General features: G+C 39.4%; 1 protein-coding gene across 2 annotated transcripts in view; it reads left to right on the top strand.

Annotated features, from left to right (window-relative positions):
* Positions 1–26,583, top strand: part of GLT1D1 (glycosyltransferase 1 domain containing 1) — a 104,077-nt gene that overhangs the window by 24,065 nt on the left and 53,429 nt on the right. The window contains exons 3-6 of one of the 2 annotated variants that reach the window (XM_081544709.1): positions 1,796–1,901; positions 9,010–9,061; positions 18,696–18,732; positions 20,923–20,979. In XM_081544709.1, the coding sequence (XP_081400835.1) occupies positions 1,796–1,901; positions 9,010–9,061; positions 18,696–18,732; positions 20,923–20,979 (252 nt within the window). The remainder of the gene's footprint in view (positions 1–1,795; positions 1,902–9,009; positions 9,062–18,695; positions 18,733–20,922; positions 20,980–26,583) is intronic. The other variant, XM_081544710.1, reaches the window with a different exon arrangement.

Here is a 26,583-nt window from a genome sequence, read left to right on the forward strand (position 1 = left end):
AGTTTACAATGTTGTGTTAGTTTCTGCTGTACAACAATGTGAACTCGCTGTGTAATATATATACACATATATCCTCTCCCTGTTGAGCCTCACTCCCACCTCCCCTATCCCACCCCTCTAGGTCATCACAGAGCACCAAGCTGAGCTCCCTATGCTGTACAGCAGCTTCCCACTAGCTCTCTGTTTTACCCCTGGCAGTGTACGTGTACGTCAAAGCTACTCTCTCAATTCCTCCCACCCTCCCCTTCCTGGCTATGTCCACGTGTTCATTCTCTATGCCTGTGTCTCTGTTCTTGCCTTGCAAATAGATTCATCAGTACCATTTTTCTAGCTTCCAAACATTTGAGTTAATATTGCTGTTGATTAGTCACTAAGTCATGTCTGACTCTTTTGTGACCCCATGGATTATAGCCCATCAAACTCCTCTGTCCATGAGATTTCCCAAGCAATAATACTGGAATGGATTTCCATTTCCTTCTCCAGGGGTTCTTCCCAATCCAAGGATCAAACCTGCATCTCCTGCATTAGCAGGCAGATTGTTTACTACTGAGCCACCAGGGAAGCCCCATGCATTAACGGACAATATTTGTTTTTCTTTTTATGACTGACTTCACTCTGTATGACAGACTCGGAGTTCATCCATATCACTACAATTGACTCAATTTCATTACTTTTTGTGGCTGAGTAATATTCCATTATTATATATATATATATACACATATATATATATATATATATATATATATATATATATATATACCTCACAACTTCTTTTTTAAAAAATTAATTTATTTTAATTGGAGGCTAATTACCTTACAATATTGTGGTGGTTTTTGCCATTCACTGACATGAATCAGCCACGGGTATACATGTGTCTCCCCATCCCAAACCCCCCTCCCACCTCCCTCCCCATCCCATCCCTCTGGGTTGTCCCAGTGCACCAGCTTCGAGTGCCCTGTTTCGTACATTGAACTTGGACTGGTCATCTGTTTCACATATGATAATATACATGTTTCAATACTATTCTCTCAAATCATCCCACCCTCACCTTCTCCCACAGAGTCCAAAAGTCTGTTCTTTATATCTGTGTCTCTTTTGTTGTCTTGCACATAGGGTCATCATTACCATCTTTCTAAATTCCACATGTATGTGTTAATATACTGTATTGGTGTTTTTCTTTCTGACTTACTTCACTCTGTATAATAGGCTCCAGTTTCATCCACCTCATTAGAACTGACTCAAATGCGATTCCATTGTGTATATGTACCACAACTTTCTTATCCATTCATCTGCCGATGGACATCTAGGTTGCTTCCATGTCCTAGCTATTGTAAACAATGCTGTGATGAACATTGGGGTACATGTGTCTCTTTCGATTCTGTTTTCCTTGGTGATATCACAACTTCCTTATCAATTCATCTATCAGTGGATATGTAGGTTGCTTTCATGTTCTAAGTATTGTAAATAGTGCCACAATGAACACTGGGGTACACGTGTCTTTTTGAATTATGATTATACTTGTCTTTGATAGATGGAGGCTAACAACATTTTTCATATGTTAAAATTTAAAGCATGTTGATTTAAAATGGCCTTGTCTCACGTGATTAACCCCATGTCCTGTTCACAATGGTGATACCTATTTTATTTAGGAGAGTTTTAGGTGTAATTGAAAAACAACATGACATAGTCCACATGTTTGGGGAACTCTGTTTTTTTATATCAATGCTTGGGGATAATTAGTGAGAGGGTGTTTTAAAGGTAAAACTGTGCTTTGTTAAGTATCCTAATTTTGCAGGTAATGGAATTCCTTTTGGAATCATCTTTGGTGGAACTGATTTAAATGAAGATGTTAACCAGGGAGATAAAAACAAAGTGATGGGAAAAGTCCTTGAAGAAGCCAGGTAATACTTAAGAGAATTTCGCAGGAGTTAAGCATTTAACCCTTTTGGATAAAATTCATTAACACAAAATGATGGAGTAAACCAGTAGTTTTGGAGGTTTATATCTTACCCTAAAAAAACAATTTCTTTCTTTCTTTCGTTTTTTCATTCAGTCAGCACGTTTATTTTACCAGGAATAGTCATTGTAAACAAGTTACTGGTCTTGAACAATTCTTTGACTTCAGTTAATATTGGATGAATGTTCTTAGAATGTTTGTTGCGGTGGAAGAGATAGAATTATTGCTAAGAGTGAATAAGGGTAAACTCAAGCTTTATTAGCACACAATTTAGGGTCAACTTTGCATCAGGTTTGCCCAAGTAGAGTGTTTTCATTTTTCCAGTTTTACTGAGATATAATTGACATGCAGAACTGTATCAGTTTAAAGTGAACAGCTTGGTGGTGGTGGTGGTATCTTGCTAAGTCCTGTCTAACTCTTGCGACCCCATGGACCTTAGCCTGCTAGGCTCTTCTGTCCATGGGATTTCCCAGGCAAGAATACTAGAGTGTGTTGTCATTTTCTTCTCCCAAGGATCTTCCCAACCCAGGGACTGAACTCAGCTTTCCTGCTTTGTAGGCAGCTTCTTTACTGACTGAGCCATCAGGGGTGAATGGCATAATGACTTGATTTGAAATGATTATCACAGCAAATTTAGTGAATATCCATCATCTCATATACCTACAGATTTAAATAAACAGAAAAGAGATTTCTTTTTCCTTGAGTGAGAATGCTTAAGATTTACTTTCTTAGTTCCCCAACCAGGGATAGAACCAGTGCCCCTTGCAGTGGGGAGCTTGGAGTCTTAACCACTGGACCACCAGGGAAATTCCTGAAACTTTGTGCCCTTTGACTAATACCTCCCTGTTCCTCCCTCCCCCACCGTCTTTCATTTTACTCATGCTTCCATGAGTTTGCCTATTTTAGATTCCACATATTGGTGTAATCACCCTGTATTTGTCCTTCAACGTCTGGCTTGTTTCTCTGAGCATAGTGTGCCCCAGGTTCATCCATGTTGCTGCAGACGGCCAGATGTCCTCTTTTTAAGAGGCTGAATAGTATTCTAGTGTATGTGCACGCCACATTTTCTTTTCTTTTTTTAAAAATTTATTTATTTATTTTTGGCTGCTCTGGGTCTTCGTTGCTGCACACAGGCTTTCTCTAGTTGGGGTGAGCGGAAGCTACTTTCCATTGCAGTGTGTGGACTCAGTGGTTGGAGCGCAGGGGCTTCGTTGCTCTGTGGCATGTGGGATCTTGCCCCACCAAGGATCCAATCCCTGTCCGCTGCACTGGCAGGTGGATTCTTAACCACTGGACCACCAGGGAATTCCCATGCCATATTTTATGTATCCATTTGTCTGTTGATGTGTATTTAGGTTGTTTCCATGTCCCCAGTATGTGGCCAGCCTTGGATTTTTTGTGGCTCATCTGTAACCCTTCTGTGGCAGAGGAGCTGTGGTTAGGGAATCCTGGCCCCTTCAAGTCTGTATAACTGTCCCATTTCTGATCCATACCAAGGACAGAACTCCAGGTTCTATTGTATAGCCTAGTTCAGTTCAGTTCAGTTCATTTGCTCAGTCGTTTCCGACTCTTTGCGACCCCGTGGACTGCAGCACACCAGGCTTCCCTGTCCATCACCAACTCCTGCAGTCTACTCAAACTCATGTTCATTGAGTCGGTGATGCCATCCAACCATCTCATCCTCTGTCGTCTCCTTCTCCTCCCACCTTCAATCTTTCCCAGCATCAGTGTCTTTTCCAATGAGTCAGTTCTTCGCATCAGGTGGCCAAAGTATTGGAGTTTCAGCTTTAGCATCAGTCCTTCCAATAAATATTCAGGACTGATTTCCTTTAAGATGGATTGGTTGGATCTCCATGCTGTCCAAGGGACTCTCAAGGGTCTTCTCCAACACCACAGTTCAAAAGCATTAGTACTTCGGCACTCAGCTTTCTTTATAGTCCAACTCTCATATCCATCCATGACTACTGGAAAAACCACAGCTTTGACTAGATGGACCTTTGTTGGCAAAGTAATGTCTCTGCTTTTTAATATACTGTCTAGGTTGGTCATAACTTTTCTTCCAAGGAGTGAGCGTCTTTTAATTTCAGGGCTGCACTCACCATCTGCAGTGATTTTGGAGCTCCCCAAAATAAAGTCTGTCACTGTTTCCATTGTTTCCCCATCTATTTGGCATGAAGTGATAGGACCAGACGCCATGATCTTAGTTTTCTGAATGTTGAGTTTTAAGCCAACTTTTTCACTCTCCTCTTTCACTTTCATCAAGAGGCTCTTTAGTTCTTCTTTGCTTTCTGCCATAAGGGTGGTGTCATCTGCATATCTAAGGTTATTGATATTTCCCTCAGCAATCTTGATTCCAACTTGTGCTTCATTCAGCCCAGCATTTCTCTTGATGTACTTTGCATAGAAGTTAAATAAGCAGGGTGACAATATACAGCCTTGACGTATTTCTTTTCCTATTTAGAACCAGTCTGTTGTTCCATGTCCAGTTCTGACTGTTGCTTCTTGACCTGCATACAGATTTCTCAGGAGGCAGGTCAGGTTGTCTGGTATTCCCATCTCTTTAAGAGTTTTCCACAGTTTGTTGTGATCCACACAGTCAAAGGCTTTGGCTTAGTCAATAAAGCAGAAATAGATGTTTTTTTGGAACTCTCTTGCTTTTTTGATGATCCAACAGGTGTTGGCAATTTGATTTCTGGTTCCTCTGCCTTTTCTAAACTGAGCTTGAACATCTGGAAGTTCATGGTTCATGTACTGTTGAAACCTGGCACCCTCAATGTCTTTTGGTTAAGATAGGTGTCAGTCTTGCTCCTTAAAACTAGGGTCACAGTTGGATGTAGTTGCATTGCAGGACCCTACTTCTTCCTGAAGACTTCCTGGAAACAAATGTGGCAATACAACCTTTTTAACATAAGGAGTACCTTCTGTGTATGTGTGTGTGTTTTACAATAAATAAAGGCATGAAAACAGTGTCAGCTCACCTTGAAAGGTGATGTATCATTGTAGGTTTTCTTCTTCTTGTTCTTACACCCTAAAAATTTAATGTCTTAAGATTCCTTCAGTCTGTGATGCATTGTCTTTTAGAAGGAAAATCATTCTTCTTGGGAGAAACAGTATGGAATGAATCATCTTATGATATTATCGTTAGCATTTTTCATTGTGTTATTATTAAAATGCACATTGATTTTTATTTGGGGGCTATTGATTGAAGTTCGTGGGCAGGGAAGTTGCATGAATCATAGATTTTTTTGTCTGACACGATACAGCACAGTTTTCTATAGAACAAAATATTGAACTTGTCTAGCTTTATGACAAGTGTTTCATTTGAATACTTATATTTTTCCTATAAGGTATACTTTTCAACTTTTAAATTTTATTTATTGATTGGCTTTGCCATGCAACAAGCAAGATCTTAATTGCTAGACCAGGGATCAAACCTGTACCCTCTGCAGTGGAAGCTCGGCATCCTAACCACTGAACCACCAGGAAATTCCCTCAACATTTTTAGTATTTAAAACTTTTTTTCCTGTATGGTATAGTATGCGAACTTATTTTAGCACCCACTTTTTTGGCTTCTGAACACTGTAATAAGTATTTGGTAGTTATTAATACCAAAATTAAATAAGGAGCGTTTGAAATTTGTAAAAATTGCTTAGTGAAGGCTCATCCAGGTGCCTATTAGAAAAACTTAACCTTGCCAAGCAAATGACCAGTAGTTTGTATGGAATGAATTGCCTCATAAATACTTCCACAATTATGAAATCTATAGCATATTAGTAGGTTAAACCACATGAAATTACTGTTTTGTAGGTTAAAAATGGTTGAATGTCAGTAATTTCAAATGGCTTTTGAGCTACTTTGTGTTACTAAGGATGTTTTTGACAAACAGAATTCTTTGTCAATGTAAATATGGTTTGAAATGGCAGTATTCAAGCAAAAGTGCAAAAGTGGTAGTTTTTCTATTTTTCCTAAGATATGTGTTTCTGTTTATGGTTACCTCAAATAGTATTTCTTTTATTTTTTACTCAAGTATAGTTGATTTCCTATATTGTGTTAATTTCTGCTGTAAAGCAAAGTGACTCAGTTATACACATATATATTCTTTTTCAATATTCTTTTCTGTTATAGATTATCACAGGATACTGAAGGTCCCTGTGCCATACACTAGGACCTTGTTGTTTATCCATTTTATATATGATAGTTTGTATCTGCTAACCCCAACCTCCCAATCCATCCCTCCCCCTTGGCAACCACAAGTCTGTTCCCTATGTCCCTGGGTCTGCTTCTGTTTCATAGGTAAGTTCATTTCTGTCAAATTTTAGATTCCATATAAAAGTGATATTACATATTTGTCTTTCTCTGTCTGACTTGCTTCACTTAGTGTGATAATCTCCAGGACTATCCATGTTGTTGTAAATGACATTATTTCATTCTTTTTTATGACCAAGTAATATTCCATTGTATATATATGTACCACATTTTCATTATCCATTCATCTGTTGATGGACATTTAGGTTGTTTCTATGTCTTGGCTATTGTAAATAGTCAAAATGAGGAAATGGCAACCCATTCCAGTATTCTTGCCTGGAGAATTCTATGGCTAGGGGAGCCTCGCAGGCTACAGTCCATAGAGTTGCACAGAATCAAACATGACTGAAGTGACTTAGCACATGTTATTTTAAATGTCTTTATCTTCTGAGGATCTTTGGGCTAGGAACTCTTTTAAAAGGTCATTTGTTAGGTGAGTGTAAAGCCAGGGCTACTGTTTCTATATAAGGGGCCACAATAAAGACTGTGTTATCTGCAGCTCTGAAATAAATGACACGTCTGACAAGTTAATTCCAGTTCACCCTCCTGACTCCTGGAACATTTTCCCATGCACCTTTGATGAAACCCCTCCCAAGAATCTCATCCTTCCCTGTTGTCTTAAATATGCTGTAGCTCCTACTGATGCCTCATCCTGGGTGTTGAATGAGCAGGATGTGATGGTGGGGACCATTACGTAGGTAGGAGCAGTTACCGTCAGCCTCCAGGCTATGAAGCACACACAGTCCGTTCTGCACACCTGGGACATTTTTTCATTTCTTTTCTCCCTCTCTCCATTCTTTCTTCACCCTTACCTGTTTCCTATTGGAATTTAGGGCAAAACTGTTCCTTCTCTTGCTTATTCATTCATTCAGCCGGCAGGTATTCTTGCCTCCTGGGTGCCAGACGCTCCAAGGGGCTGGGGCGGTGGATGTGAGCAGAGCAGTGTTCCAGCACACGTGTAGCTGACATTCTCACAGGAAGGGAGAGCGCCAGGCTTGCCAAATGAGTGGATTTCCCTCTCCACAAAAGCCTGAGGACTGCACTTGTGCATTTATTTATCAACGCTGTTATGGGGTACAACGCACAGTCTTAGTGTCACTGATCTCGTTCTCTGTTCAATGGCTCTTCTTGGTTCTTAGGATCTTTTCTTTTTTGACAGTGTGAGGCTGTCACTGGCCACGTGGGGTGCCCTAATGTCTTGCAGATGTTCTGGTAGTTGTGTGAGTACTAGTGGAAAATAACAATAGCAGAAGTGAAATGAACTAGGGACCCGGAACTGTGGCAGGCAATTTACAGGCAAGATGTTCTTTGTTTGATTCTTAAGTTTCTCATGTTTGCAGTTTTCCACCAACGAAGGTTTCTACACTCCTTGTTACTGCTGTTTGGCTGCTTGTCTCTCCTTTTTATCCTCATCTTTTGGAAAAAAGTTGATGGCCTTAGAATACAGTGATTTTATCTTTTCACCAATGTTTGGGGGGGCACAGAGAGCATCTCACTGGATTCTCCAATCCCTACTGGACTCAGATGCAAGGTTTAGTGTGGTCTGGTCCTTGTTGCTTATGTTTAACATACACAAAGGGAAGGATTCCATATTTCTCCCTTAAGTAAGGGACATACAATTGGTTGTGTCTAGGATTGGTTGCTGGTTATAAAAGTGGGAGGGGAGAAGGGAAGGCTTGGAGAAGACACAGACAAGGGAATACCAGCTCCCCTTTCTGGGAGCTTTTTTTGTTGACTTTTCTGACTTTTTTTGTTGACTATGATGCGTGTGCAGCTTGCAGGACTTTAGTTTTCTAACCAGGGATTGTATCCGGGTCCTGACCACGGAAGCACCAAGTCCTAACCACTCAACTGCCAGGGAATTCCCTATTAATGGTTCCTTGCTGCAACATTTTTTACTGCGCTGTTTGTATAATGATGATTTTCTATTTCTACCACTCCTACATTGGTTAATTGAAATTCTACTACAAGGAAGAGTTGTCTGTTTGACCCTAGTTACTTGTTCAGTTATTTATATAGTTACATCAACATGGACACAGGGCTATCTATTTTATTTTATTGGGTTGGCCAAAAAGATTGTTTGGGTTTTTTCATGCCATCTTACAGAATGAATTTTTGGCCAACTCAATATTTGACTCTGTAGCTCCTATTACTTTTTTTGGTGCCCAGATCACCCCAGCCATGGCCATCGGAAATATTTTGAGTTGAGTTCTGCATCCTTTCAACAAGCCCTTTCTGTATTTTTAACTCTCTTACTTTCTGGCTCCATACCTGATTCATTCCGTGGGTATCCAGTCCTGCTTCTGGAAACACTCAATTCTCAATGAGTGGGGACATTCACATTCTTTGTCCACAAACATTCAATAAATCTTGAGCACTTCAACCTAGTCTTCCTTTAGTGAAGCCAGTGAACCACATATCCTGCCCCTGAATATTAAGAAGTCCCTTGCTTCTCTCATGCATCTTGCTTTCTGTCGTTATCTCTGCTTCTCTCTCCCTCCATAAAGGAACAAGAAAAATAGGAAGCGCTGAGCTTCATTTGTTTATTTCCTGCCTACACAACTTCTTTTTTTGGATGTGAGTGGAGATGAGACTTAATAGCCAACGACCACAACTAATAAAGATTGATCACGCTGTAAATTCCGCTTCTCACCTGTCTCTCACCATTTGTTCCGGAGCGCTGTTTCTCAGTTCTGTTAATTAGATTCTGCCCTAATTGTTATCATTCTTTTTGTTCGCTTTCCTAGATTTGCTGTCGCTTTCACGGAGTCGATGAAGGAAACGGCACAAAGACAGTGGGTAGGTGTTCCTTTCGTGTTTTAATTTGGGCTGTGCTGGCGAAGTTGCAGGATTGGAGAACAGGAAGGCAGTTTTGTTAAAGAGCTGACAAACTTCCTATCGGCGCTGCCCGTGGTGGCCGTCATGGTGTATTATATTTCTCATATATTGACTTTTTGTTTTTAGTTTGTATAAGTACTCTTAAACCTTCACTGATTTTTTTTCTGACATTCTTCTTGAAGAGCAAAAATAGCCCAATACCCAGACCTTTTCATGCTTTGTCAGTTCTCCTTTTGTGTGCTCAGATGGGATGGTCTACAAATCACACTGTAAATGTTGCAGCATCCTCGTACACACTGAGAATATCTGATTGCACAAGCAGTCCCTTAGGTGGCACCTGGAGTGTCCTAGGCTGGACTCTTATTTGAAGAGCATTAACAAGCAGAGGGGTTTGTCACTCTGCCAGTTAATGCCCTTATTGACTTGGAAATGATTATTCTTAGATGGGATTAACTTTTAGATGATGATGAGAAAATGGTGTTAAACGCATAGTTCAATTTCATTTGGGGCCGACTTTGCAGTCCTGGTGATAATAGCTAGCAGTGTCCTAAATGAAGAGTCATCTCTTTTTTTTTTTTTTGGGCTGGGCCGAGGGGCTTGCTGGATCTTAGTTCCCGGACCACCGCAGTGAGCCCTGAGCCACCGCAGTGCAATGAGAGCACAGAGTCCTAACCACTGGACCACCAGGGAATTCCTGGAAGGATCATCTTCCATTTCAAGATTAAGTTGGCCATTTGCCTGTCACCCAGGAGGTCAGTCACACTCTAATCCTGGGTTAGCAGTCTTTGTTTTCAGAGAGATACTTTCCCGAATATAATAACAAGGCATTTGAAGAAAAATGGGAGAAGTCAGCTAAGCTTGTTTGGTTTTGGATGATGATATCAGAGGCAGTATCATAAAAGCTCATAGCAGAAAGGATGAATTTATTTTTATAGTTTAAAGTGGTGGGGTTAGTTATTAAATTAGAATGTGAGCCTGTTTTTTTTTTTAAAATACAGCTTTTTGGAATTTTTTTTTTTGGTGGATGATTTTTCAATAAAGTTCAGCTCAATATCTTTATTTGATTAGTTTTTAAAAATAAAAACTATATAGAGATAATATAAAGGTTCACTGTTCAGCCATATCTTTGGAATTCTTTGAGATGGATTTTTGTGGAAAGACTGTTTATAGTTATATGTTCTGAACAGTGATGCAGTTTTGTAATAATTAAGGTTTGTTCTTCATTATTGAACTGCCAGCTTTTGTTTTTAATTCTTTCTTCTTTATTTTGGTGAGCAGGCTTGGCTCAGGTATAAATATAGTTAATCCTTTCTCATTATTATCAGACCAGAATCAAGTTCCAATAATCCCAGATTAGAAAGATTTACAGCCTTTGCTGCTTACTGCTTTTGTGATTTCATTCGAGTCTGTGTAGATAAATACAGTGTTGAGCATAAAAGCTGGCCTAAAACTTATATTTTCTCAAGCTTCATTTGTATAAAAACACATGCATGCTCTTAAAAAATTTTAATGTTATTACAAAATTATCTAATTTTATTAAAAACATTTTTTTGCCTCTGCCATGTAGCATGTGGGATCTTAGTTCCCAGGAATTGAACTTGTGCCCCCTGCATTGGAAGTGTCCCCACACCACTTAACCACTGCATCACCAGGGAAGTCCCCATAGGCACTCTCTTGATACCAGTACTATACTAGAAGTCCAATGCAACCTACAAAGGTGAGCCATACTATACTAGAAGTCCAATGCAACCTACAAAGGTGAGCCATACTATACTAGAAGTCCAATGCCACCTACAAAGGTGAGCCATACTATGCTAGAAGTCCAATGCAACCTACAAAGGTGAGCCATGGATCTCATTTAAAATTTTCTGGTAGCCACATTTTAAAAAGTAAGTGGAAACATGGAAAATCAGTTTTAATGATCTGTGTTTACTTAATCCACCTCGTGGAGTTAGCCAACCTGTGAAAGATAAGCCAACCTGCAAAGACTGTGCTCACTTTTGACGCCAACTGCAAGTTCAGGGGGTCCCCAGAACCAGCCTCTAGTTTGAGAATTTCCTTGCAAGATTCAGAACACACTGAGTGTTATTATACTCACAGTTATGGTTTATTGCTGGGAAAGGATACAGACTAGAATCAGCCAAAGGTAGAGACACAGGGGCTGATCCTCCATGGCCTTCTCCCTGGTGGAGCCAAGACCCTGTGCCCTCTGGTTACCCACCTGTGGTCATTTTAAAGCAATTTTTATTGGTGTATAGTCGCTTTACGATTTTGTGTCAGTTTCTGCTGTACAGCAAAGTGAGTCAGCTGTATATATACATATATCCTCCTTTTTTTTGGATTTTCTTCCCATTTAGCTCGCCATAGAGGACAGAGTAGAGCTCCCTGAACTATACAGTAGGTTCTCATTAGTTACCTATTTGATACATAGGAGTATATATATACCAGTCCCAATCTTCCAATTCGTCCCACCCTCCTTCCCCCTCTTGGTGTCCATACATTTATTCTCTACTTCTGTGTCTCTATTTTTGCTTTGCAAGTGGGTTCATCTGTACCATCTTTCTAGATTCCACATATATGCATTAACATACAATATTTCTCTTTCTGACTTCACTCTGTATGACAGACTAAAAATAAAACTACCATATGAGCCAGCAATCCCACTTGCGGGCACATACCTGGAGAAAACCGTAATTCCAAAAGATACACGCACCCCAATGCTTATTGCAGCACTATTTGCAATAGCCAAGACATGGAAGCAACCCAAATATCCATAAACAGAGGAATGGGTAAAGAAGGTGTGACACATATATACCATGGAATATTACTCAGCCATGAGATAAAGAAATAGTGCCATTTGCAGAGACATGAATTAACCTCCAGTTATTGATCTGAGACAGTGTACACAGAGTTTTGCCAGCCCAGGAAGCTCACTTGAGTTTGGTGTCCAAAGTTTACACTGGGGCTCATTACAAAGACTTGATTGATTGACTACATGGTTGAATCCAGTATCCCAAGTGGATTGATACCACTCGACCCAAAGTTCCCACCTTCTATCACGTGGTCTTCCTGGCATGCCAGTCCCCACCTAAGACTGATAGCTGTGGCTAGCCCCACCCGAAGCAATACATGCCCCTTAGGAATCACATAGATTATTTCCTAGAAGCCTAGGGCATGAGCAGGACCTGTCTAATTTTTTTTTTAATTTGGTTGCATCAGATCTTAGTTGTGGCACACAGGCTTAGTTGCCCTGTGGCATGTGGGATTTTTAGTTCCCCGACCAGGGATCAACCAGTGTTCCCTGCATTGGGAGGCAGATTCTTTACCACTGGACCACCTGGGAAGTCCCCAAGGCCACTTTCTTAACTGCATGCCTACTATATCCAAAATATTATTTCAACACCTGAGCAATATAAAAATGACCAATGAGACATTTCACATTTTAGGGGGGATACTAAGTATTTGAAATTGAGTGTGCATTTAACACTTGAGGGGCACATTTTCATCCAGACCAGCTCTACTTCAAGGACCCAGTGGACTCATGTGCCCAGAGCTGCAGTTTTGGACAGTGCAACATACCACAGACATGCATGTGCTGAGCATCTTGTTCAAGATTTCTAAAACATATGCTTCTATGGTATTTGGTAGTGGAAGAAATAATAATAGAAATGAGCAAAGAGAGAGTTTATTTTGCAAACCAGCTAATTTCAGCCCTCTGAGAAAGCTAGGATGTTCCTTTGGAAATGTTATTTTGGGATGTACAGTATAACACAGGGAACTATCTCAATATTTTGTAGTAACCTAAAAGGGAAAAGAATCTGAAAAAAAAAAAATATATATGTATGTATAACTGAATCACTTTGCAGTATACTTGAAATGAATACAATGCTGCTAATCAGCTATACTTCAATTAAAAAAAAAAGGCAATGAGAAAAAAAAGAAACATGATTTTGGACGCTGTGTTTATGATCATCTATCCGCCTCTCTCTGACTCTGCACAAATTAGTTGATTGGATTTCGATAAAGAAAGTTTTATCTCTTTTAATTGGAATGCCTTGTTTGGGCTGGTCATTATTTTTTTAACGTTACTTATGTCAGCCTTAATGTGACGTCCCGCCTACTTTGTAAGGGAGCACTGTCCCAGGGGGCTTTTTACTAGGTCTGCCTGCTATGTCATTAGTATTTATCACTCAAGTTCAATATTGGTTATGTTTTGGGATAGTACTACTCTGTTGTTTTGTGATATTTTACCTTTGATTTGGTGTGTTTAAGAATTTGATTCACCATACATGTCTAACTGTGATCTAGGCATTGTACAAATTTAAAACTAGTCTAAAAAGAACTTTGATTTCTTGCCACAGTAACAGACCTTCAGAATGCACATTTGGGCACTTGTAATTCTAGTCCATGTTCAGAATGCTTTCTCTAAACTCACCAAACTTTTACCAGAAATTGTAACTATTTCACCAGAATAATTAAAAACAAATTCGGTATAGATATAATCTTAACTGAAGCCTTTTCTCTCTGCAGAAGCAATGAGTGTGGTTTAATTTGTCTCCATTGGGTTCAAAACCCCACAGGCCTGTGTAAAGTTTAACTGCACTGTTCATCTGCCTTTTTTCTAAGTATTCAGCTAAGAGGACTTTTTCTAAATTCAAATATTTATTTGTTAACTGTTTTTGCAAAATCGTGAGCTTGAGTCAGTATTGCTTGATGCAATTATCAGATTCAAAACAACCAACATGTCACATGGGTACTCTTTGCTGAGTTTAGTGCTGAGCTTCCTGGCATTGTTACTTTTTAGTGGTTTTTTTTTTTTTTAATTTGGAAATTGAGTCATTGTCTCCAGATCCCTCCTGTATCTACCCTGCCTTGGCACTCCTTAAAGAAAAATAACTTGCTGGAAGCAGTTAGGTGATACTTAAAGAGTAATTTTCCTTTCATTGTGTACCTATACTCATCACAGTTCTTTTGGAAGTTGAAATACAGAAAGCCAGACAGATCTCATTGGCTGTCATATGGCCAGTTCATGGCACAGGTGAGCTCAAAAGGCCAATGTCCATGTTAGTTCTGTTCTAATCTGAACAGGCTGCCTCTTGCCTAATGGTTGAAGTTTTTTGTCCTGAGAATTGCTTATTACTTCTTCCTGCATGGCCCACTGCTTTATATCTGATCATCTTTGAAAAATCACATTGACAGAAGCTACACAGACCACATCTTTTATTAGAGCTTCTACTACAGTGGAAACTTAGGAAACATTAGCTTCCTTTGTTTCAACTTTGGAAACCCTAGTTTGTAATGCTGGCCTTCCCTGCAAATAGGCTGCAAAGGAAGCTCCAGGGACTGGTCATATCCTAGGGAGCTAATCATTTCTAATAACTTCTATTAAGATTCGCTTCCCTCAGAGATTTCTTGATAGAACTGCAAGTGTTCTTTGCATCCCCGCACCCCATGTGAGATCCCTGGGAATTGAAAAGTTTTAAAGTTTTTCCAAAGGATGGAAAAACTCATCAATTTCAGAGTATAGATTCTGAGTTATCCTTTCGCATGACCTGGGGCACAAACTTTTGGAATGATCCGAAGCATTGCTTCTAATTCAAAAGATTGCTAAGGCACAGAAGGTAGGGGAAGCTCCTGAATAAAATCATCTATGCATACATGCTAAGTCGCTTCAGTCGTGTCCAACTCTTTGCGACCCGGTGGACTGTAACCCACCAGGCTCCTCTGTCCATGAGATTCTCCAGGCAAGAATACTGGAGTGGGTTGCTATACCCTCCTCCAGGGGATCTTCCCAACGCAGGGATGGAACCCCACGTCTCTACTGTCTCCTGCATTGGCAGGCAGATTCTTTACCACTAGCGCCACATGGGAAGCCCCAGATCACCAATGATTCCACGTTATTTACTCCATAGATTTAACTGTATTTTTTTTTTTTTAATCTTCCTGGGGATTTTCCTGTTGACATTCCTATTTCTTGAGTCGCTAGACTATATTACCTATTACACATTCATGCCTTGATTTTGCCCAGGGTTATTTTAGTTTCATTTTTATTGCCTGTTCCAGATTGGATCCCCTGAAATTGGACCCCAATTTAGTTCTCAGATTTCCACCCCCATCTCATTCGTGGATTTTTTCCCTTTTCTTGAAAAGTCTTGGCTTAGTTCAGTTGTAGGAATTCCATGAAAAGGTTGTGCCCCTTCCTTTTTAACTTTTTTATTTTTTAGCCTTGCTTCTCAGCTTACAGGATCTTAGTTCCACAACCAGGGATTGAACCCAGGGCTCTGTCAGTGAAAGAGCTGAATCCTAACCACTGGACCATCAAGGAATTCCCTGGACATTATTTTCTTTCCTTGCTTAAAAACAATTTCTAGGGGGAAAAAGAAAAAGGAGAAGAGACCTATGTCACCTGAAAAGTGCCCAATTTCTGTGTTTTGTGATATATTTCGAGAGTTTTACACTTATGAGTCATGATTTCTTTGAACTCATTTATAACTACTTTAAGAGGACTTTTAACAAATCCATCATCAGAAGTTGTATTGAAATTAAAAATAAAAAATTAATGTTTTTGCCACCTGTAGATGATGAAACTGTGCACAGATTTTTAAAAATAATATTTATCGTGCTTTCCACTTGGCATAAAGTTTAATTTCAGGTCATATTAATCAAAAAGTGGGAAATCTTTTTGTTGTTACCATCTCTCTGGTATTCCATTATAAAAAGGCATACATGAGTATTTAAGTTTGTTACAAAGTCCCATATACTTATAAGCATTTATCCAAAAGGGCCTTGGCTTTTTATATCTAGTAGTGGGTCATATTAAGTAATGGTTTCTCATAGACATTAAAAATGGAGGAAAAAAATGGAGAATCTTCCTTCTCCACCCTTCCTACACACACACACACAGATACACAGTTTTCTTTTTCATTTTATGCACCAGTGAGCTCATCTTGCAAAGGAAATAATATATATGTAAGGACTTCAACTCATGTTATTTCAAGGCAAATGAAACAACAATAAATATTGAGCAGAGAATGCTGATTTGTATTTAGAACATTTTAGTACAGAGAATGATTTTCAAAATCAATATAAGCCAATTGGCTTTTGCCAGATCGCTTTTTAGTGATTGAAAATAACTCAGATGCAGATTTCTTTTATACTGTGCCTCTATTTTCTTGATTGGCCTGGGTAAAATCTTCAGATATCATTTATGACATGTTTTAAAAGCCTATGTCAGACTTGAGGGGGTTCAGTAGATTCTGGGGAAATAATCCTCATAGACATAGGTAAAGATTAGCAGATAGACCCAGATGTTTCTACATAGAGTCAACTTATTCTATTTATTGAGTTGAAATAGTCATTTAATTAACTAATCTTTGTTTGTGCCCAAAAGAGCTTTCTTGAGAGGAGCATTTGGGGTTTATTTATTTTTAAAAATCCTGCATATCTTTTTAAAAATAAATACTTATTTATTTATTTGGCTGTGTTGGGTCTTACCTGTGGTGTGCAGGCTTAGTTGCCCCGCGGCATGTGGGATCTTAGTTCCCTGATCCCTCAGCAGGAATCGAACCCATGTCCCCTCCATAGGAAGGTGGACTCTAATCACTGGAACATCAAAGAAGTCCCCAAAGGGGTTTTATGTATTTCTAATTGCACTGCTCAGTTCTAACGAAAATCGTAGCAAGGCTATAAACTCCATGTTGCCTGACTTTCATGAATTGAGTTTATATAGAATTATATTGAATCTGTTTTTGTCAAACATATTGTATTACCTTTAAAGTTAAAATGCCATCTGGGTGTATTTTTGACCATGCTTCAATATTCTTCTTATAGACATTTTCTAAGCCAATGTTGTAGCCTTTAGGGCTGGTTAAACAAGAGATGCTCTTAAGCCTGTACTGCATTTCAATACAATTTTCTTCAGTTTTATAATGAAATTATAATTAAGCAAAAAGGAATGTTTTAGGGCTCTGAGCTAAATTCTGACAGCAAATGGTTACTATTATCCTTTTTTTTTTTCCATTTAAGTTAACATCTGTTTTAACCAGTAAAGGTTTTTGAAACTTTTTTTTTTTTTTTTTGGTTTTTTGGAGGCTTGCTATTTTAAGGGTTTTTTTGTTTTAAAGGATGCCTCTCTGCTTTATGGTGAATTGAGGAGGATACGCAAGACTTTTAGAGGTCTCAGATGCCTCTGATGGTTAAATGTAACATGTCATGCTAAGGTGAAAAGCAAAACGAGACTGGTCTCCCTGTACCAACTTCTGATCAGCCGTCATCCTAGGATGGCTGGAAGGTACCTCTCCCAGAAATTTCCCATCTAGCAGGGAGAGGGTAGGGTAACTTCCACTTCTCCTCATCAATTGTCTCTCCCTTCTTGGGACTGCCTCGCCTTGAATTTGTTTCCTAAAACATAAAACTGATTTGAAGATGAAGGTCGAAGTGGACCAGCAGGTCACATGCAGTACACGGGCTCCAGGTTACCTTAGGGACCACTCGGAGCCCCCTTCTCCACCGCCCCCACACATTCAGTTAGAGCTCAGGGTGGGGGACGACTTCTGGGACGGCCACTCTTTACCTAGTTTAGTCATTTCATGCATGCAGCTGATATTTAGGCCTCCTAGCCAAAAAGTACACCTTTTAAGATTTTTTCACCCAGGTGACCATATCTTTGGCCACTTAGGAGAAACAGCCATTTGGAACCTACTTGACCCTGCCACCCTTTACAAGCAGATTTCTCACTCGGCTCCTGCGACTTCCATCTTGGGGGTCTAACCCTGATTTTAAAAATATTTATGTCACTGTTTCAATATGAGCTCAAGAAATGGATTCTTTTTCTCTCTAGCAGTTTTGTGAAGTTCCACCAGAAAACATCACCAGGAGTAGTGAGTTTATCTCTGGGGACCCATATCTAGGTTATCATGCAAGTATCACCTTGTCCCTTGATGTCAAAGAGGCTTTTGGGGAGGTGCTTACAGGGTCTTTGAGACCAGTCCACTCACCTCCTGGAAGAATCTGCCCCCTTTCCTCCTGTTTCTCAACATATTTGGTACCCTTCCTCCATCTCTTCCTCCATCTCCATCTTCTCCTCCATCTTTGTCTTCATCTCCTTCTCACTTCCGCCTCTTCCTTCTCCTCTGCCCCTTCCTCCTTTCTTTTCCAGAGGTGGGGAATGTACTCTCTCTTATTCAAGGACTTGTATCCTCAAACCACATTTCTCAAAACTTTGATCTTCAGCCTCAGCGCCTGATGTGCACTTGATGGGCTTTGTCCCTGGCATGTTTTCTGTCTGAGCTTCATAACTTTTCAACTAACATAGCAATTATATTACAGGATTTGTAATATTGCATAATGCTTGATTTAAGGGACATCTGTGTGCTTCTTATCTTAGAAATGCTGCATTTTTAATGGGCTAACTCCCATTAAAAACAGAGGTAACTCTTTGCTCTTATAAAGTAACTAGTCTATGAGCAGCTGTGTAGTTAACTCTTTTCAATGTTTTCCAAGAGGATATTTTTATGACCTTCATTTTATTTCTAAGAAACAATGGGAATGGATTATCAAATTTACTTTTTTTCCCCCTTCCTCCCCTTTTCAAAAGCCACATGCTAAGGATAAGATCTATGTCCAGAGTCAAGGTAAGAAATTTAAAATATATATATTTGGGTAAAAAAAAGTCTTTTATCTTTTAGAGACATGTACTGAAATGGAATAATATGATGTCTGGGATTTGCTTGAAAATAGTAAAATAGGTACATTTTTATTATTTTTATCATTAAGATAAAAAAAGGAGAACCTTATAAAAGAATAATTTAAAATGCAGATCGCAGATCACTTAACAGAGTACAAATACTCTATCAGTGATATGTTTACAAAAGGAAAAGGATGAGCTTCTCCATTTAACTTGAGTTGAGATGGGGGCCTAAGAACCCTCTGCCTCCACTCCAACTCTTCCTGCCCTCCCCAGGGTCCTGCCCTGGTTGTGATTTCTGACATCCTTTCCTGAGACCCTCAGGATCTCCTAAACACACCTAGTAAAACACTAACCCACACAACAGAAATCAGGGAATCAATAGTTCCAGGAAGAACACAGCTTAGTCCAAGCTGAGATTAGAACCAATGCTGAGCTCAGGGTCACAATTCCACAATATACACATCACATTGTTGTTATTGTTGTTGTCGTTCATTGTTGTTATTGTTGTTGTCGTTCATTCGCTAAGTCTTGGCTGACCTTTTGTGACCCTGTGGACTGCAGCATGCCAGGCTTCCCTGTCCTTCATCATCTTCCAGAGTTACACATCTTATCGTCACGGTATAAATGCAGTAGTGGTGTCAGGGAGAATTTCAGTAGCAGAATCACTCACCAAATACACTTTGTCTTGGAGCCCCCATTTAGAAATGATGCACTGACTCAGTGTGTATAAAAGGAGTGTGTCAATGTCAGGGCAGACCTGGGGTTGAACCTCCTGTTGCTCCTCCATAGCCCCTGGTTTATAGCCACAGAAGACAGTGGTGCAGCAGGAAACACATGGGCTTTGATGTACCATGTGGGTTTGGACACAACCTCTAACACCTACATACTGAGTCATTTTGGATCTGATTAACCTCAGTGAACCTTGGTTTCCAGCCAGATAAACTGGAGGAATCAACCTGCTTAACAGGGCTTAAGGGTTTTCATACTCACCCAGATTCTGTGCCAGGGCCAGCATGGGGTAGGTACCCCTTAACTAGCTACTGTTTGTTTAGTCCGTGTGAATGGCCAACTTAGAGGTGTCTTGGAGAGGTGGTTCAACGATGTAATTTATACTCCATAAATTTTTAAATCTTTTCTACTCTCAAGATAAATTGTTAAATGTTGCCTCTGGATTTTCAAACATTTTAGTGTTCATTTTTTCAGAACATTTTAAACGAAAATCTGTCTGAAGAAGTGATACAGCTAGCAGGCAGTCATGTATGATTTAGAGGGATGAGATGAGGAATTTTAAATACAGATATAATTTCTGTGTAATTTTTTAAAATATAATTTTATTTATTTATTTTTGGCTGTGCTGGGTGTTCTTTGCTGCAAGGTCTTTTCTCTAGTTGTGGCAAGTGGGGGCTACTCTCTAGCTGCATTGCACGGGGTTCCCATTGTGGTGGCTTCTCTTGTTAGGGAGCACAGGCTCTAGGGCGAGAGGGCTTCAGTAGTTGCAGCTCCCGAGCTCTAGAGCACAGGCTCAACAGTTGTGGCACACGGGCTTAGTTGCTCCATGGTGTGTGGGATCTTCCTGGACCAGGGATTGAACCCATGTCTCCTGCATTGGCAGATGGCTTCTTCACCACTGAGCCACCAGGGAAGCCCTGATAATTTCTTTTAGAGTTTAGCTGGTAGTGGTTTGAATACTTGTTACCTAAGTGAATTTTTTTAGGAACTCAAGCTTTCTGTGATCTAGAGACAGTTTGACCCAGGAATGGATAGTGGGGTTGAAAGCGATGTATCTTTTCTCCTTGGGAGCTGTGGGCTCATTTTATTTTATTTTTAATTTAATTTATTTTTTTTTTTTGCCACACTACACGGCATGCAGGATCTTAGTTCCCCTACCAGGGATCAAACCTGTGCCCCCTGCAGTGGAAGCATGGAGTCCTAGCCACTGGAGCACCAGGGAAGTCCCTCATGGGCTCATTTTAAACCTCAGGGGCTTGGAGAGATTAGTGGGAATTCAGTGAAGCCCTAGGAACTTTAATTCTGTATGAGAGCTGAGTGTGACAGTTTTTAAAATGTCAACACAAAATAACCGGCTATGTTTCAACCACGTGAACTTTCTTCTGTCCTCTTTCCTTTGACCCAGGAATTGCAACAGTGCCGAACGCCACTTTTAACTGGGATGCTTTTCTTCAGCGTTCAGGTAAGAGATGAGATCCTCCAGTAGGACTCTGACACGTGCATCTTGTCAATGCGTCAGTTTCTTGCTAGGTTCATGTGGTTTCGAAGAAGGAGCTGTCAGAGTCAAAGAAACTGGGTGAAACAGTGGGAAGGGGCAAGGCACAATTAGAACAAGCTTTGTTTCTCCCCATCAGTGGTCTCATCCGCATGAACTTGGGGATGCAGACGGAATGCGAGAGGAAGAGTAACAGCAGCCTTTCTGATGCTGCTCTTGGGACAACCCCTCAGATGTTTAGTATCATGTGACAGCTGTTCTTATTAAGGATGCTGACCTCCTGTGTTCATTTGATGTATCTTTATTATCTGCACACATAGGAAGTCACCACGATAAAACATTTTTGAAAAGGATAGCAGATTGAGAAACAAAATTTTAAGCCACTTGAAATCTCAGCACCCAAGAGGAACTGCTATTAGTGTTTTGATTTATCTTTTTTAAAAATTTATTTATTTTTCAATTGAAGGATAATTGTTTTACAGAATTTTGTTATTTTCTGCCAAATATTGATATATCTTTCTCAATAGTTTTATATATATACTTTTATATATATAGTTATATATATATAACTATATATATATAAGTATATTAATGCTTTTCATAAATTTATGTACAATACCAATATTGTGCTCTGTGTACTAAGTTGCTTCAGTCATGTCTGTCTCTTTGCAACCCCATGAACTGTAGCCCTCCAGGCTCCTTAATCCATGGAATTCACCAGGCAAGAATACTGGAGTGGGTTGCCATGCCCTCCTCAATATCATCAGTGTTATAACTGTATTCATGTATTGTATATTTTAATACATTAATATATATTAGTGTATTAGTATCATCATATACATTATGATGATATTAATATATATATATATTAAAATTATATTGTCATATATTAAATATATAAATATGTGATATATATTATACATACATAATTATGTGTGATACCTATATTATTTATATTATATCGATAATATGTGAATTATATACAATGTAGATATGGTTTTATATTTTAATGTTTAAATAATACATGTGTACAAATAACCCTATGTATAATGATTTTTAAAGACAAAAGTGCAGTCAAGCTATATTTACTGCTCTAACATGCTGTATTCATTATGTTAATAACAATATGTTCGAACTTACTCTTTTTTTAAATTTCTATACTAAAGTAATATTTACATGGAATGAGATATAGACTTCTCATGTAGAATTAGATGATTTCTGACAAATGTATACATACCCTAATCCAGACAGATCACCATTCCATGACTCAAGAAAGTTTCCTCTTGTGCTTTTCCATATTTAGTTCCTATCCTTCTGTAAGGGACTCTATTCCAGTTTCTATCATTCTCAGTTAGTTTTACCTAGTCTTAAACTTCATCTCAGTGGAATCATACAGTAAATACTGTTCATGTCTGGCATCTTTTTTGCTCAACACAATGTTTTTGAGATTCATCCATCTTGTAGGATGATGTATCTGTAGTTCTTCCTTTTTTATTGTTGCATCGTATTCCACTGTCCATTGTATGGATGTGTCATAATTTGTTTCTCCTTTCTCCTATTGATAGACTTTTGGGCAGTCTTCCCTGATAGCTCAGTTGGTAAAGAATCTACCTGCAATGCAGGGCACCTCAGTTTGATTCCTGGGTCAGGAAGATCCCCTGGAGAAGGGATAGGCTACCCACTCCAGTATTCTTGGGCTTCCCTTGTGGCTCAGCTGGTAAAGGATCCACCTGCAATGCAGGAGACCTGGGTTTGATCCCTGGGTTGGGAAGATCCCTTGGAGAAGGGAAAGTCTACCCACTCCAGTATTCTGGCCTGGAGAATTAAATTAAATTAAATACTAAATTAAATTCTAGTCCATGAGGTCACTAAGAGTCGGACATGACTGAGTGACTTTCACTTTCTTTCACTTTGGGTTGTTTTCCCATTTTTAGCTGTTATAAATAAAAACACTCTCCACATGTTTGTTCAAGAAATCTGGTGACCTTTGTTGGAATTTCTCTTGGATAAAGCCTGTAAGTTCAACAGCTTGAGTTTAGGGTGGATACATGCTTAACTTTATAAAAGAACAGTCAAACACTTTTTGAAAGTGTTTTATACTTTACACTTTCAAAATTATTTTACACTTCCACAGACACTGGTGAGAGATCTAGTTATGGCACATGGCACATCCTTGCCAACGACTGATGTTTTCAGACTATTCAGTTATAGTTATCCTAGGGGATAACGAATTGGTATCTGACTATGGTGTTGGCCATTCATGTGTCTTCTTTGGTGAGATGTCTAGCCAAGACTTTTGCCCAAATTTTTTAGCATGTTGTCTTTTAATTCTCGATCTGCAGAGAGTTTTTTAATTTATTTGTTGTTCTTCTGGGTAAAAGCTCGATCTCCTCTCTTTTTTTTTTAATGTTGACAGATTTGTCTTTCTTTCTTTTTGGTTGTGCTGTGTCTTGGTTGCTGTAAGGGGGCTTTCTCTAGTTGCAGCGAGTGGGGGCCATTCTAGTTGCAGTGAGCAGGCTTCTCATTGTGGTGGCTTCTCTTGTTGTGGAGCCCAGGTTCTAGGTGTGCAGGCTCAGTAGTTGTGGCACACGGGCTTAGTTGCTCTGCAGCTAGTAGAATCTTCCTGGACTAGGGGTTGAACCCACATCCCCTGCACTGATAGGTGATTTCTTAACAACCATTGGACCACAAGGGAAGCACATGGGTACAAGCTTTCTATCAGATACATAGATTGTGAATGTTTTCTTTCATTCTCTGGTTTACCTTTTTGTGTTTTTAACCATGTCTTTCGAAGAGCAGAGGTTTTAAATTCTGTTGAAGTCTAGCTTATCAATTTTTTCTTTAATGGTTAGTCTTTTGGAGTCCTATCTAAGAAATCTGCTTACCCTAAGGTCAAAAAAATATTTTCCTTATTTTCTTCTCCAGAAGTCTTAGCTTTTCCATTAGGATTGTAATCCTTCTGAAATTAATTTTTGTGTTGTGGTAGGAGACAGGGATGGAAATTCATCTTTTTTCTATGAATTCCAATATCACTGAAAATGCTTTTCAACGAATTGCTCTAGTCCCTCTGCTGAGAATCCATTTACTATATGTGCTCCTTTTATGTACCTGTATGTTGTTAGTCGCTCAGTTGTATCTGACTCTTTGCGACCCCATGGACTGTAGCCCACCAGACTCTTCTGTCATTGGAATTCTCCAGGCAAAATACTGGAGTGGGTTGCCATTCTCTTCTCCAGTGTATCTGTATATACCCACTCTTACGTCAGTATCATGCTGTCTTGTTGGTGTAGATTTATGGTACGTCTAGAAATCAGGTAGTGTTAGGCTATGACTTGGTTTCAGAATTGTTTTAGTTCTTCTAGGTTTTTTGCATACCCATATAAAAATTTTAGAATCATCCTGTCAGTTTCTATAAAATCTTGTTGCACTGAATCTATAGATCATTTTAGAGAGATTTGATATCTTAACAATAATTTATCTTAAAATCTCTGAACATGATGTATCTTTCCATTTGCTTGGGTCTTATTTATCTTCATATTGGTTTGTACAGGTCTTTCATGTCTTTTAAAAATGTTTGTAAGGATTTTGTTATTTTTGATGTATTATGAAGATTTTTTTTTGATTTCAGTTTTGAATTTTAGTTGTTGCTAGTATATAGAGGTACATTTGGTTTTTGTACATTGGCATTATATCTTGAAATCTTATTATTTCTTGATTATAATTACATCATGCTCTTAATTCCTTTATTGTATTTAAAATACTATAAATGTATCCAAACAATCCTTTTTGTTGGACATTTAGATTTTTATTATTTATTAAATAATTTTATTTAATATTTTTATTTTTGGTTGCCCTGGGTCTTTGTTGCTGCGCAAGGGCTTTCTCTAGTTGCAATGAACGGGGGCTACTCTTCACTGTGGTGCATTGCGGTGGTTTCTCTTGTTGTGGAGCACAGTCTCTAGGCACACGGGCTTCAGTAGTTTCAGCACTTAGGCTCTAGAGTGTGGGCTCAACAGTTGTGGTGCACGGGCTTTAGCTGTTCCATAGCATGTGGAATCTTCTCAGACCAGAGATAGAACCCATGTCCCCTGCATTGGCAGGCAGATTCTTAACTACTGTACCACCAGGGAAGTCCAGGGCATTCAGATTTTTTAAAACCTTTTTGATATGCAGTGGTGAAAGTGCTAGGATTTTAATCTTCATATGTCTGCCCAAATGTTTTCTTAGGAGCAATTCCTAGAGAAAGAATTGCTGGATTAGATTATGCATTTAACCAGAGCTTTCATACATTTTGTGTGATGGTCCCTTGGAGAATTGACATCAGGGTGTGTGTCCATCAGTGAAGCTCTCAGGGTTCCATCTTCCCTATGTGTGGTGCCATTGTGTTTTCTGTGCATGGTATGATCCAAGCATAATCATGGTGTTTAAGCAAAATTTTATTCTACAGTATCTTTAAGTGTAGAAAGTTGTCCACAGATGAAGCCCAAAGTATAAGCTGCTTGGGATTATAACTGCCTTACAGGCTGATCAGCCCAGTAATTCTGGTGAAGGTGCTAGAATAGCTACAATAATCTCAGCAAGGACTTCCCTGGTGGTCTAATGGTGAAGAATCCACCTTCCAATGCAGGGGACATGGGTTCAATTCCTGGTCAGGGAACTAAGATCCCACATGGCACAGGGCAACTAAGCCCACTAAGCCGTGTGCCACAACTAGAGAAGCTGGTGCGTTGCAACCAAGACCGGAGGCAGCCACAAAATTAAAAAAGACAAAATAGAATTATCTCAGGAAATGCAATTTGAAGCCTAAGGATTCATCTCTTTTAACCTGGAATGCTTCTCCTTAAAGACAACAATGCAAGGGTATCTTTAGAGGGAGCTGAAGTTGCGGGTCCTCCTGTAAATGTCAGAGAAGAGCGTGAAAATGCAAAATCAGTGCCCTACCTGCAGCAAACAGGAAGACACCCCGAGCTTGTTTTTGCTCCAAAAACTTCAAACAGAACCTCCACCACATACTCCATTCCAGTCCCTTGAATTCCATTCCCTTGAAAAGAGGAAATTTTCAAGCATTTGATGAGAAATAATTTTCCAAGTGTTTTACATCAATCTCGGTTACAATGACAGAGCTGTTGTCAGCATTACAAATGAACCCATGTGGTCCGATTGCTTTATCATGTCAGGAAGTGTAAGCCGTTATTCAGAACCTGGGGGCTTGTTTTAAATCGCCTGCTGTAAGGTTATTCCATCATCTGTATATCACAGGTCACCGTTGCGGGGTAACCAAGATTCATACTTTCCAAAAAGAGGGTGATTTGTCATCCAGTTTTGTAGCCTGATGTTTGCTTGTTTCATCAGTCTTACTGTTGAGTGATTAACGAAAGAGCCAGGAGATTTTAAATACTCCTTAGACAACATTCCCTCTGGAGACCTGCTTGGCTGCAGTCCATTCTTAATGTGTGCAATTAGAAGCTGTAAATGTATTCAGAATAGATGGGCTTAGGGGAGCTGCGGCTGTGGCTGCAGGAGCTGACTGCTGGATAATGGCTTAAGGATAAGATGGAGAATTCAGCAGCG

The sequence above is a fragment of the Giraffa tippelskirchi genome, chromosome 11 (genome assembly GCF_054371585.1).
Source record: "Giraffa tippelskirchi isolate mGirTip1 chromosome 11, T2T-mGirTip1v1.2.pri, whole genome shotgun sequence".
Taxonomy (NCBI): Eukaryota; Metazoa; Chordata; class Mammalia; order Artiodactyla; family Giraffidae; genus Giraffa; species Giraffa tippelskirchi.